At 41.3% G+C, this 14,296-nt stretch overlaps 1 protein-coding gene across 2 annotated transcripts in view; it reads left to right on the forward strand.

Moving 5' to 3' along the window:
* Positions 1-14,296, forward strand: part of slc15a4 (solute carrier family 15 member 4) — a 79,116-nt gene that overhangs the window by 6,109 nt on the left and 58,711 nt on the right. For both annotated transcript variants that reach the window (XM_088000063.1, XM_088000062.1), the window contains exons 2-4: positions 348-640; positions 2,914-3,082; positions 3,776-3,886. In XM_088000063.1, the coding sequence (XP_087856189.1) occupies positions 348-640; positions 2,914-3,082; positions 3,776-3,886 (573 nt within the window). The remainder of the gene's footprint in view (positions 1-347; positions 641-2,913; positions 3,083-3,775; positions 3,887-14,296) is intronic.

Genomic DNA, 14,296 nt, shown 5'->3' on the forward strand with positions numbered 1-14,296 from the left:
CCCTTCATCAGGAAGGGCTTTTACCCAAAGCTTTGGTTTTTTTTTTCCTGCTCCTCGGATACTCCCTGATCTGCTGCCCTTTTCCTGCACCATTCTCTAATCCTGACAGAATATTATCAATTACAGCTAATAGCTTAACGCTTGTCCTAAGAATGTAAAAGGTGAGAAACTGTCAATTAATCCTTAAGATACATTTCAAGAATGAAGGTTTTTAAAGTCATTTTCTGGTTTTGTATAATATTTTATAGTATATGCATTATATGTATTTTGTGTCTGGTGACTACTGCTTGATGGATCGAATGAAGTTTTTATGTAGTGGTACTGAATGCTTATTTTGTTTCGCACAGGTGAAAGACAGAGGTCCTGAAGCTACACGCCGTTTTTTCAACTGGTTCTATTGGTCGATTAATCTGGGTGCTATTGTCTCATTGGGCGGCATATCATATATTCAACAAAATTGTAGTTTTCTTCTTGGATACGTTATCCCAACAGTTTGTATGGGAATCTCTTTGCTGGTCTTTGTATGTGGCAAATCAGTCTTTATCTCAAAGCCACCTGATGGCAGTTCCTTCTCAGACCTGTTCAAGATTCTTTTTTATTCCTGCTTTTCAAGGAAAGTCAATAGTGAAGAAACTACCAGGTAAATGTTGCATGATAAATGTGAGTTTTAAAAAAATGTTTTGATGATATGCTATCTAGCTAGGTGATTTGTTGCCATTAGCGCATCGAACATTTTAATTTCCCCTTCCTGTTATACATATTAGTAAGTGCAGAAAGTTTGAAAGTGTTTCTTGCTGAAGCAATAGTTTTGTGTAGACTTATAAAAGTAACTGGAACTTGTGTATATACCTCCATTGTTGCAACTATTCAGATTTTAAAAGGAAAACTTTTTTTAGAGATGCAATTAATTTAGTATTACACGGAAATATTTATTGTATGTATTTTAGGCTGTTAAACCAGACAACACAAAGCTGGGTGGGAGAGTGAGTGTGAGGAGCATGTGGAGGTGCTTCAGGGTGATTTAACCAAGTTGAGTGAGTGGATAAACGCATGGCACATGAATTATAATGTGGATAAATGTGAAATGATCCTCTTTTAGTTGCAAGAACAGAAAAGCGTATTTATTATCTGAATGGCTTTAGAAGGAGGTGCAACAAGATCTGGTAATATTGTACACTAGTCACTGAAGATACGCATGCAGGTGCATCAGATGGTGAAGACAGTAGGTGGTGTATTCATTTCTAAGCAAGAGAATTTGAGTACAGGAGATGTGGTGTCGTCTTTCCTGCAGTTATAGAGGATCTTGGTGTTACTGCAGTTGGAGTGTTATGTACTGTTTTGGTCTCATTCTGAGTAAGGATGTTCTGGCTATGGAGAGACCGACCAAAATAGTGGACTGATTCTTGGGGTGGCAGGACCAGCCTGAAGAGATGGGCTAGGACTATCTTCATTGGAATTTAGAAAGAGTGGAGATCTCAACCTTTTAAAGGTTTAGCAGGACTAGACAAGGTAAATGCAGGAAGTGTGCTCCTAATGACTAGGGATACCAGAATTAGGGATCACAATCTATGGATACGGAGCATTTAGGACTGAAATAAGGAGAAATTTCTCTACCTAGAGTGGGGAGCCTGTGGAACACTGCCATAGAAAATGGTTGAGGTTAAACTGTTGAAAGTTTTTAAGAGCTAAATGGATAAAAGGATATGGGGAGAGAGCAGGGACTGGATCTGAGTTGGATGATCAGCCATGATCATATTGAATGGTGAAGCAGGCTGGAATGACCATATTTGCTATACTTATTTTTTGGGACCACAAATCTATTCACATTATACTTTAACAATCTGGACAAAGAAAGTAAGGACATTGCTTAGTTTGGAGATGTCTCAAAGATAGGTGGAGGGGCAAGTAGAGTTGAGGAAGCAGGAAGGCTACAGAGGGACTTGGATAGACTAGGAGAGTGGGCAAAGAAGTGGCAGATGGCATGCAATATGGGAAAGTGTGAGGTTATGCAATTTGGTAGGAAGACTATTTCCTAAATGGGGAAAGACTTTGGAAATCTGAGGCGCAAATGAACTTAGGAGTACAATTCAGGATTTTCTTAACCTTAACATGCAAGTTCAGATGGCATTTAGAAAAGCAAATACAATATTAGGATTCATTTCAAAAGAGTTGGGATGTACTCCTGAAGCTGCAACTGGTTAGACTGCCTTCGGAATACTGAATAATTTTAGGCCCTGTATTTAAGGAAGGATGTAGTGTCCTTGAAGATAGTCCAGTGGAGGTTTACACGAATGATCTTGGGCTTGAAGGGCTCATCATATGAGGAGCTGTTGAGCATTCTGGGTCTATGCTTGATGGAACTTAGAAAAGAGTATATTATTGAAACTTAGAGAATACAGAGACACCTGAATAGGATAGATGTGGAGAAGATATTTCCACTAGTAAGAGAGACTAGGAGACAGGGGAACAGTCTCCGTGAAGGAATAGCACTTTTAGAACTGAGATGAGGAGTAGTTTCTTCAGCCACTGTGGATGGTTAATCTCTATGCCATTCACTTCTTTCAGTACGGAAAGATGTGTTCTTGATTAGTAAAAGAGATCAAGAGTTACAGGGAGATGATTGGCAAATGGGGATGAGAAAGCCATGTTTGAATGGCAAAGCAGACTCGATAGACTGAATGGCCTAATTACACTTGTACATCTTGTGGTCTTAAACAGTTATCAAAAGGCACTTGTTTTAACGTATTAATACTGAACCTTTTTAGGAATTTTAGTCTTGGAAATGTTATGACTTGTATTGGCAGTAACTTTGGTTGCTCCAGTTTTAATGTAATCTGAATGGAGAGGAGGTTTTATTCATTTTTTTTTGTCATAAGTAAGATGAATGAAAAAGTAATTATTTCTTTATTTCAGTCAAAGCAATGGAATTTACCCACCACCTATTCAGCCAGGCTTTCTGGATCTTGCCAAGACTGTCCATGGTGGGCGATTTCAAGATAACAAAGTGGAAGATGTGAAGTCCTTTGTCAAAATTATCCCAGTTTTCCTGGCACTTATTCCTTACTGGACAGTTTACTTTCAGGTTGGATATAGTTTTGCACAGTATCGCTAGACAGAATATTGAATTGTTTGCATTATATGTTGTGGAGACATTCAGAATACGTGCCGTGGTAACAGACTTTTTGATCGAACTCCTCCATGATGACCATATATCCTACACTGATCTAGTCCCATTTGCCAGCATTTGGCCCATATCTCTGTGCCTATCTGGGTGCCCTTTAAATGTTGTATGCACCTCCACAATTTCTTCTGGCAACTCTTTCCATGCATGCACCACCTTCTGCATCAAAATATTGCCCCTTAGGTCGCTTTTAAATCTTTCCCTGCTCACCTTCAACCTCTGCCCTCCAGTTCTGGACTCCCACACCCTAGGAAAAAGACCTTGGCTATTCACCCTATCCTCCTTGATTTTTATAAACCTCTAAAAGCTCAGCCCTTAGCCTCCGATGCTATGGGAGGCAAAAACGCCAGACTATTCAGCATCTCTCTCTAACCCTCCAATCCTGGCAGCGTCCTTTGTGAACCTGTTTTTGAACCCTTTCAAATTTAACAGCATCTTTCCTATACCGGTGAGACGAGAATTGAACGCAGTATTCTAAGAGTGTCAGTTGTAAGTCATCTTACATATTGAAATCTTCTATATATTTTGCTTAAATACTAAAAAAAAAGTACTCTTTTGGAGTAGCTGAATATTCAAGTTTTCTTTGTTTTATAGATGCAAACTACGTATGTTCTGCAGAGTCTGCATCTACGGATCCCAACATTTTTCGACAGCCATAATAGCAGCAATACTAGCAATTCATTTGTAAGCTGTAATCATCACATGGTAAGATCCAAATAGAGCTATTTCTCTATAATGCTGTTTGAAAGAATACACGTTTTGGAATGCACGCTATGTCAATATTCAACAATCGGCGTCAGAAAGCATTTTCTGTATAGATGTTTTCAGTAGTAATACAATGGAGTTGCAATAACATTTGATGTCCACGTTCGTGTGGCATGTATTTGCAAGGCCACCAAAAGAGTAAATTCATCTATGCGTTGGGGTGTTATAGAAATCAAGCCCAGGATACCAGAAGAGATGGAGGAGAATTAAAGTTGCTAGTTTCTGATGTAAGATTAGTACTGCTCAAGAAGAGGGGCAAGAGCCAATGCTAAGACATTGTGTTAGTTGATGCATGATCTATCGATTTTCATTTTTTTTTAAGAATTTGTGCTGTTTCTGTGTCATGAAATGAATGTGTGATTGTATCAGTAATCACCCTGAATGATGTCTAGTTATCACCTTTTCATAAGGGATAATTTAGGCTGGAAAAGGCTGAAAGGTCGAGCCATTGGAAAAATCCTAGTTTGAAGACCTGAGTTATTTTTTCCACTCGTCTCCTGGAAAAGTTTCGACTTTTGGACTGAGTCCCTTTGTCCTTTTAGATATTAAAATATGTATGGACAGAGTGTTTGAACTCATTAGATTAGGGCAAACAGTTGTTGGTGGACATAGTCAATTCATGCAGGGACCTGATTGCTTTCACTTTGCAGATTTATCAGTCAGTCTGTGGGTCAAAGTGAGCACCAATGATGAGTATTGTGTTTTTTTTTTAAAATGAGCTTAATGTTTGGATCTGTATCTTAAGGTCATTATGATGTTAGGAATACATATTGTTTGACTTGATTGAGAGGAGTTTCCCACTTCTGTTTTCCTCTGAATTAGTTTAGGATTATTTTTGTTTGTTACCATTTCAGGATATTACATGAGTGCCAGTGATTGGACAAGGAGGGTCATGATGCCTCAAAATTGGAACAGATGTGATGCATTTTTCCTCTCTGTCTTCTCTTAGATTGCTATGTAAATCAATATGACTGCCAGGATGCCTTTGAGTATTTGGTGGTGGTGCTTAATGATGTCTTTAGTCAGCTTTTCTTGACATGTAATAATTCGTACCAAGCCATTAAGAGCTCTTTTTAATGCAATATTTGGGACATTTGTTTTCCCTCTGGTATTTTTGAGTCTGTGACTTGAATATGACAGTTTTAGTACTGATGTCTGATGGTACTTTCATGGGGTAAAATAAATGCATCAGTAAGTTTTCTGATGTTATCCCAAACAACAAACATGTTGCTCCATGTGAGAAAATATTGTTAACTCTTAACACTACATAATGGAACTTCCAGCTGAAATTACCACATCCTTAGATTTTCTAATGACACTTCTGGAGATGGGTGACTCAATTAATTAACATAAGATTCCAGGAAGCTTGCTTAACAAACTATTATAGTTTAAGATTTTAAACTTCTGTTTAAGCTGTTGAACATTTCAACTTAAAATTGATGAGGGGTCTAGAAGGCCACACTAGCCCTATAGTTCATAGACACTGCATTACGTGTAGTAGGGATGTGGTCACTTCTCTTCCTGGGCAAAGGTCGTACCCTGAGTGAGTGCCGCTAGCCTCAGCAAAACTAGTGGTCGGCAGTGCTGGAAAAACGTCAGGGATCTGCACTCTGCAAGGTTTGGCGGCATCATCTCTCTGTCTTTCAGCTCCATCAGTTACATCACCTCTGCCACTGTGTACACATTTAACCAAGAGTGATGGACTGTAATCTGCAGCATTGCATGCATCATGTCCACTTAAGGGTTCATATCACCTCACCCTTTCATGTCCTTCAGTGATTGTACCCACTGGGGAAGCCTCACCACTTGCCAGGGTTATGCATGGACCCAGCAGCTCTTCTACCCATTCCCATGATATCGAGAATACTCTCTGTCACTGCAGGAAAATCTAGTCCAATGACTGGGTCAAGGGCCCCAAGACTGGTAGGGAGAGTGGGGGTGTGGGCAAGTATTAGGCTGATCAACACCTTTTTGTAGTATTGATTGTCCTGGTCTTCCCTGGCAACAAGTCCTGTGGTGATGAGACAGCAATGGCCGACCAATCCAATGAGCCTATCGCAGACACAACTCTGTAGCCAGTGGAGAACAAATATCCTAGATCTCTGATACTCTGAGGATTGCTGGAGATCAGGCAACTACTCAGCTTAGTGCTGGCAAGCCTCTGTACCTAGCCATAACTAGCATGGTCAACCTGCAGAGACAGAGAGGGACATTAGACAAGTATGCCAGAGGCTGTTGCTGGGCTGCAACACAAGTTGGAGGAGTCCTACCACATTGTCATCATTGTGGTTGCTATGGCCTTTGAGCACATGGCTGCCTCCATGGAAAGTATGCTGGATGCCTTGGAGAACCCAACTCCAACAGAACACTAAAGTAGTTATGGGATATGGCGCTCATGTCTACAATCTGTTACTTTAGCTGTGGGCGATCAGCATATAGGCTAAGGTGAAAAAAGAACTAAAGGACTTTTGACCACACTCCAGGTGCCCCTTTCTCTTGAGAAGAAAGGGTGGTGCCACATGCCATCTACAAAGAGGAAAGACTCTCGGGCATCTTGACTGATTCTTCTCTGCGCACTTCATAGGGTGCCCTCCAGCAGCTCAAACCAAGGATGGTGAGTTTGCATCTGGGCCAATTGGCTGGAAAGGCAGCAGGGGACCACCACCCAAGTCACCAGGGCATTCCATGAACGGGCTCCCTCCACACCTGAGCATGTTGGACCTGTACCCAGATAGGGTGCTAGAAAAAAACCAACTTACTGAGGGCATGTTGATGGCATCAATTTATTAAGACACCACTTTTTGTTAATGTATTTTCACTTTCGCTTAACACTTGTTGTCAGCCCATTACATCCTGAGTTCTGTCAGGATGCTGAGGAACAGCAAGGGATTAGTGCACTTTCATTACAATGTGAAGCATGAAAATAATGCTGCTAGACAATGTTTCGAGGAACATTCTCAGGATGGATAACAACTTGATGGTGCTCATACGGGAGTGTTCTTCCTAAAATTGCTTAATCTTCAATATAATGACTGTGTTAGCGCTAATTTGTAGCAAAGTGATCTAATCGAAGTGCCCACCATTTCACTGCTATTTTATTGCTTTCATTGCCCTGGGCAAATTTACATGGCATTTTACTTCGAGTGGAAGAGAGGATATCTGATACACATTTTAAAGAATGATTCAAATTTTATTCACTACACAATGGGCAAGGACAACAACTGTTAAAACTGTTTCAGATGCCAAGCCAGAGGGCTGTATACCAACTGAGCAAATGATATATCTAGGAAAAAGAAACTCTCCACCCAGGTTAGTCAGTCTATGTACAGGTTGTTGAGGTTTTCCCTGGCCTGAGGCCTAGTTCTCTGTTCTGAGGAAGGGTCGCTGGACCTGAAACCTTAACTCTGATTTTTTTTTTTTCTCCACAGATGCTGCCAGTCCTGCTAAGCTTTTCCAGTATTTTTGTTTTTTGTTTTTGTCTCTCTGGCATTTTAGGGTTTCTAAACCAGTGCATTGTTTTCACCTGTTTGAAGCTTCTTATTGACTATAAAGTCATAGAGATGTACAGCACGGAAACAGACCCTTCGGCACAACTTGTCCATGCCAACCAGATATCCCAACCCAATCTAATCCCACCTGCCAGCACCTGGCCCATATCCCTCCAAACCCTTCCCATTCATATACCTGTCCAGGTGCCTTTTAAATGTTGCAATTGTACCAGCCTCCATCACTTCCTCTGGCAGATCATTCCATAAACGTATCACCCCTTAGGTCTCTTTTATATCTTTCCCCTCTCGCCCTAAACCTATGCCCTCTAGTTCTGGACTCCCCCACCCCAGGGAAGAGACTTTAGCTATTTATCCTATCTGTGCCCCTCATGGTTTTATAAACTACCTAAGGTTACCTACATTAGAATCCACACTGTCATCTTCATCCACAGAAGGTTCATGTCACGCCTGCATTCTCTTCTCATCTAGAACACTGTGCCTTTACAAAGGCACACGGTACCACACCATAATGTCATGGAGTATCCAGTTGAGCTGTATTGCATGGCACTGCCTGACCGGTTTAGGCCTCAAAACTATTACTTGAAAAAATTAATGGCCTTTTTCCACAATAGCTTTGTTCAAACCATTGGTGGCATTTACCTTTGCTCTGTGGCAGTGTGAAGATTTCTTTGCAGAGGCATCTGGCAGGTATTGAGCAGTTAGCCTTTGTCTCCCAATAACCATCTTTGTATAGGCTGACAGCTTTGGAAAGAGGTTGGTATCTATGAACACTCCAGTCTAAACACATCGTGGCAAATGGCTGGATATCTATTGCAAACCGTAGTGTCATGGTCATAAATTAGTTCAGCACCATGTAAACTTTTTTCTGTTCACGAACATTGCTCGTAATTAATAGTTTTGAATGTAGGTATTCAATATCCACTTGCAGCTTGGGAATCTAAAATTGGTTGAGAATCCTAATGCCTTAGCTTCTTGGCTGGTCACATCAAGGGCATAGGTACGATCTGATAAACATTCCATCAGTGACATCTTGTATGTGCTTGTGCATTAAGGATTGATCTCTGAACTGAATTGCTGACAAATTTAAGGGCATCTATAACTTTTGAGGGCTTCCAGATTGAATTGCGCCCCCAGTCTTTCTAAGTTGTTGTGGTTCTGTTCGCCGAGCTGGAAGTTTTTGTTGCAAACGTTTCGTCCCCTGGCTAGGCGACATCATCAGTGCTTGGGAGCCTCCTGCGAAGCGCTTCTTTGATGTTTCCTCCGGTGTTTATAGTGGTCTGTCCCTGCCGCTTCCGGTTGTCAGTTTCAGCTGTCCGCTGTAGTGGTTGGTATATTGGGTCCAGGTCGATGTGTTTGTTGATGGAGTTTGTGGATGAATGCTCGGCGAACAGAACCACAACAACGAGCACCCGAGCTACAAATCTTCGCACAAACTTTGAGTCTTTCTAAGTGTAAGTCTTTGTTCAGCAGCTGGTTGTGATGTGAAACAATGGCCTGGAATGTTCATAATAAAGTTTCTGACATTGCATCTCACTGATTTGCAGCCAGTGGTAATGAAATCTGAAGATCCAGTTACTCGCCAGAACTCTGTCAATGTTTTGGATGTTTCCGTACTCCGAGAGGTTGAGTCAATGCCCCTGATGTTCATCATAGCATGCAGAATCTTTTCTCTGCACCTATTTCTTCTTAGACGCAGGACCACCGGAAGAACAGCTAGGTTAGCCCAGACCATTCAGTTCTAGGATTATTAAGGGGATGCCTGTGTTCTGATATATTCTTGCATTGAAGTTGAATGCCATCTGCCTACAGCAGGTAGTGTTGAACCTGAGCAACAAGATTATTATACTAAATTGACAACAATTGAGTGCTATGTCCTTTTGCTCGAGTATAGCAGCCCAACAGCTTCCCCATTTGTCCTCTGCAAGAGGCAGCTGCTGGAACCCTCCCTGCAAATGCCTAATACCACCCTTTCACCCATTCCACCTCCAAAGTCAATTCATAGCATTATTGCTGTTATTTGTCAGGATATGGCATCTGCAACATAGCCTTGAAATCCTTACCATGCAGCTTACAACGAGGCCAATTCCCTGACCTGAGCTACGTGACCTATGGACCAATCGATGAAAAGCTCCCTCATTATGTACAGCAGTCCCTCTACTTGTCCAGATACAGACTGACTGACTGTAGCCTGTCTCCTGGATTGACTTGGCAAGACAGCCCAAACTTACCATTCTTTTCAAGTACTCTTATTCATTTAGGGAATGCGGGCTTTACTGTCTGCTCCAGCGTTTATTGGTCATTCCTCATCACTAGATCATGCCGAACTACTGTTGATGCAGCAGTATGCTGTAGAGCAAAATGTTCACGCCTTGAGTTGTACACGCACTCTCAACTGTTTTCTTTCGGCCATGCCATCCTATTAAACCACTAACTGGAAGCCACAAGCCTCCTGTCTGTCCTTTGACACTACAGCAGTTGTTGAAAGGTAGAAGGTGGTTCACTGCTTTGTACTAAAGCAATAATGGAAAGGCCGAAAATACAATTACGACTGAAGTGTCCCCATCCTTTTGGAGCAGGCCTGTCATCTCATCTAAGCACCAAGGCTTCTTATCATTGAATTTCCAAGGTGTGCACTTACATGTGAACTTTATAGTTGGAATAGTTTGGTAAATTTCTTCTCCCTTTTCCCTGGCTGGATTGTCTTGCAATTGATTCAATGACTTCTGCAATGATTTTTCATGTAATATTTTCTGATGTCTCTTTTTTTCTCTCTCTCTCTCTCTCCCCGATTAATCGGCTTTTGCTGTAACTTTTAAAAGTATGTACAAATGTGGCTGTCTTAACTATGTGACCTAAAGTCCAAAGTCATCCTTCCAAGTCATCTGTATTGAGTTAGGATGATACCCATCTTGTATTGAGGGCTTTCATTCTTTGAGAGTCGTAAGATAGTTTTTAATTGAATTCCCATTTATTGCTCAGCCCTAGTTGTCCATGAGAAAGCAGTTCACCACCACCACCGTGAACTGCTGCAATCCTTTTGGTGTAAGTAGACACAATGCTGTTAGGCAGGGAGGGAGTTTCAGGATTTTGTCCCAGCAATGCTTAAGGGATGGCAATGTAGTTCCATAATTAAAGTTCTATTTGATATCAATGCATGTTTTGAATAGGGAGGTATTACTTAATTTGTAAGTTTAAATAGTATGAATTGGGATACAAACTTTTTTTTCCATGTGCTTTTTTTCCTGATTTTAGATTAGATTCCCTACGGTGTGGAAACAGGCCCTTAGCCCAACCAGTCCACACCGACCCTCCGAAGAGCAACTCACCCAGACCCATTTAGCCTTGACTAATGCACCTAACACTATGGGCAATTTAGCATGGCCAATTCACCTGACCTGCCCATCTTTGGATTATGGGAGGAAACTGGAGCACCTGGAGGAAACCCACGCCGACACTGGGAGAATGTGCAAACTCCACACACAGTCACCCGAGGCTGGGATCGAACCTGGGACCCTGGTGCTGTGAGGTATCAGTGCTAACCACTGAGCCACCGTGCTGCCCATCCTGATGTCTTTCAAAATAATATATACATTTTGATGTTGAGGTGGTTGTGATTGGCTGACCTGAATGAAATTGCTTTTGTAGATTAGTAGTTATTTTAAGCATACCCAGGTAGTATATAGAGGGATATGCTATTAAAACGAATAAGAACTATAGGACATGACTGAATACTGAGGGTAAAAGATCACTCTGTCTGTATGGTGAAGTCTGTTCTTCCTAATGAGGTGTTGTTTTGTTATGTAACTAAGAGGATATGCAATAAGGAAGGTCTTTCGAGGACTAGTCAAAAATTCTCAGTCCTTTTCAAATTTGTCAAATTATTCAATGCTGAAGTAACCCTCCCATTTTGCAATTCAAGCTTCTGGCTCTCTGAGTAATGTAGACTTTACTAATGTTGGTTTCAAATGGTTATCCAATGTGTAAGTGATGGCATTGATCTGTGGTATGAAAATATTGAAGCTTGCTCTCAGGCCGAGTAATATGTTTAACCTTTAGATAAACAGTATGATGACTAAATAGCATGTGTTTTTAAAGCTATTCTTGAGCTGAATTGCGCAATATGTTCAAATGTACCCTCCGTATTGTTTCTAGCTAGCTAAACAAATTGTGTACAATAATTTTGCAGATGACACCAAAATTGGAGGTGTAGTGGACAGCGAAGAAGGTTACCTCCGATAACTTTGGGATCTTGATCAGATGGGCCAATGGGCTGAGAAGTGGCAGATGGATTTTAATTTAGATTAAAGGCAAGACACTGCATTTTGGCAAAGCAAATCTTAGCAGGATTTATACACTTAATGGTAAAGTCCTAGGGTGTGTTGCTGAACAAAAAGACCTTGGAGTGCAGATTCAAAGCTCCTTGAAAGTGGAGTCACCGGTAGATAGGATAGTTGAAGAAAGCGTTTGGTATGCTTTCCTTTATTGGTCAGAGTATTGAGTACAGGAGTTGGGAGGTCATGTGGCAGCTGTACAGGACATTGATTAGGCCACTGTTGGAATATTGCGTGCAATTCTGGTCTCCTTCCTATCGGAAAGATGTTGTGATGGTGAAATCTGTTCTTCCTAATGAGGTGTAGTTTTGTCATGTATCTAAGATGATCTGCAATAAGGAAGGTCTTTCAAGGACCAGTCAAAAATTCTCACTCTTGTTCAAATTTATTGTCAAATTATTCAATGCTATGGACTCATAGGGTTCAGAAAAGATTTAGATTAGATTAGATTCCCTACTGTGTGGAAACAAGCCCTTTGGCCCAACAAGTCCACACTGACTCTCCGAAGAGTAGCCCACCCAAACCCATTTCCCTCTGACTAATGCACCTAACACTATGGGCAACTTAGCATGGCCAATCCACCTGACCTGCACACCTTTGGACTGTAGGAGGAAACCGGAGCACCCGGAGGAAACTCTCTCAGCCATGGGGAAAATGTGCAAACTCCACACAGAGACAGTTGTGGAGGCTGGAATTGAACCCGGGTCCCTGGTGCTGTGAAGCATCAGTGCTAATCACTGAGCCACCGTGTCGCCCTTGGCAAGGATGTTGCCAGGGTTGGAAGATTTGAGCTATCTGGAGAGGTTGAATAGGCTAGGGCTTTTTTCCCCTAGAGCATCTGAGGCTGAGGGTGACCTCAGAGTTTTATAAAATCATGAGGGGTGTGGGTAGGATAAATAGACAAAGTCTTTTCTCTGGGGTAGGGGAGTCCAGAACTAGTGGGCAAGGTTTAGGGTGAGAGGGGAAAGAAATAAGAGACCCAAGGGGGCAACCTTTTCACGCAGAGGGTTGTGCTTGTATGGAATGAGCTGCCAAAGGAAGTATTAGATTAGATTAGATTACTTATAGTTTGGAAACAGGCCCTTCGGCCCAACTAGTCCACACCGACCCTCCGAAGAGCAACCCACCCAGACTCAATTCCCTATACTTACCCCTTCACCTAATGCTAGGGGCAATTTAGGATGGCCATTCACCTAACCTGCACATTTTTGGGCTGTGGGAGGAAACCGGAGCACCTGGAGGAAACTCACGTAGACACGGGGAGAATGTGCAAACTCCGCACTTGACAGTTGCCTGAGGCAGGAATTGAACCCAGGTCTCTGGCATTGTGAGGCAGCAGTGCTAACAACTGTGCCACCGTGCCACCCACGGAAGCTAGTGGAGGCTAGTACAATTGCAACATTTTAAAAGGCATCTGGATTGGTAAAAGAATAGGAAGGGTTTAGAGGGAGAAAGGCCAAGTGCTGGCAAATGGGACTAGATTAGTTTGGGATATCTGGTTGGCATGGACAAGTTGGACTGAAGGGTCTGTTTCCGTGTTATAAATCTCTATGACTCTAAAAAGAAAACTGAACTTAAAAATAATTTGTATTACAATTAGTGTTTAAAAAAAAAAGTTGCAATCTTGAGCCATTTCTAGCTATTTATCATTTTCTAATCCTTGTTGAACATGAGAAAAAGTTTCATTCTTGCACAATTGCAGTTTAATGGTAATAGAGGCATGACGATTGGTGACTCCCACCCTTTTCTAAATAGATGTAGCGCATGTCTGACATTGGGAACTGAAGGAAGTCTAATCTTTAAAATGTGGCAAATAATGCTATTTTAACAGTCCATTACAGATATAAATAACATAAGAACAGAAGTAGACCATTCTGCCCCTCGAGCATTTTCTGCCATTAAATGAGATCATGGTCCAACTCCATACATCTTTTAAATTTCTCTTGAACAAGAAGATACTATCTATCGCAGATTTAAAACTTAACAACTGATCCAGTATTCACTGCCGTTTGTGGAAGAGAGTTCCAAACATCTGTTGCCTTTTGCGTGTATCTGTCCTAGAATACCTCCTGAAATCTGGCCCTAATTCTCAGAATATGCTGGTTAATTCTTGAGTCCATAGCGAATGGAAGTACTCACTCAATTAAGAAATACTCTGAAATGGTTCTGGCTGATTTAAAGATTTGTTTTTGAGTAGAAAGCATTGAATCCAGAAACTTTTTTTTGTATTACATAAATATGGATTGAAACCTACCATCCAATGTTCAAATTTGATTTGTTAGATGCTGAAGTAGGTCTTCCAAGTCTTTCAGTTATATTTCTTAATATTCATGCCTTCCTTCATAAGAGCCTTTTTTGATTACGGATAATAAAATGCATCCACCCCCCTTTCATTTTGCTATCACCTAGAAATTATGTTGCCCAAATGTATAGATGATAATTGACTACATTTCCATGACTTCCTGAGTTAAATGATTTGATTTGTTTATTAGGAAATACCTTGCATATAT

Source organism: Chiloscyllium plagiosum, unplaced genomic scaffold, assembly GCF_037043375.1.
Source record: "Chiloscyllium plagiosum isolate Xiang-an unplaced genomic scaffold, Cpla_swu_hap1 HiC_scaffold_24, whole genome shotgun sequence".
Lineage (NCBI taxonomy): Eukaryota > Metazoa > Chordata > Chondrichthyes > Orectolobiformes > Hemiscylliidae > Chiloscyllium > Chiloscyllium plagiosum.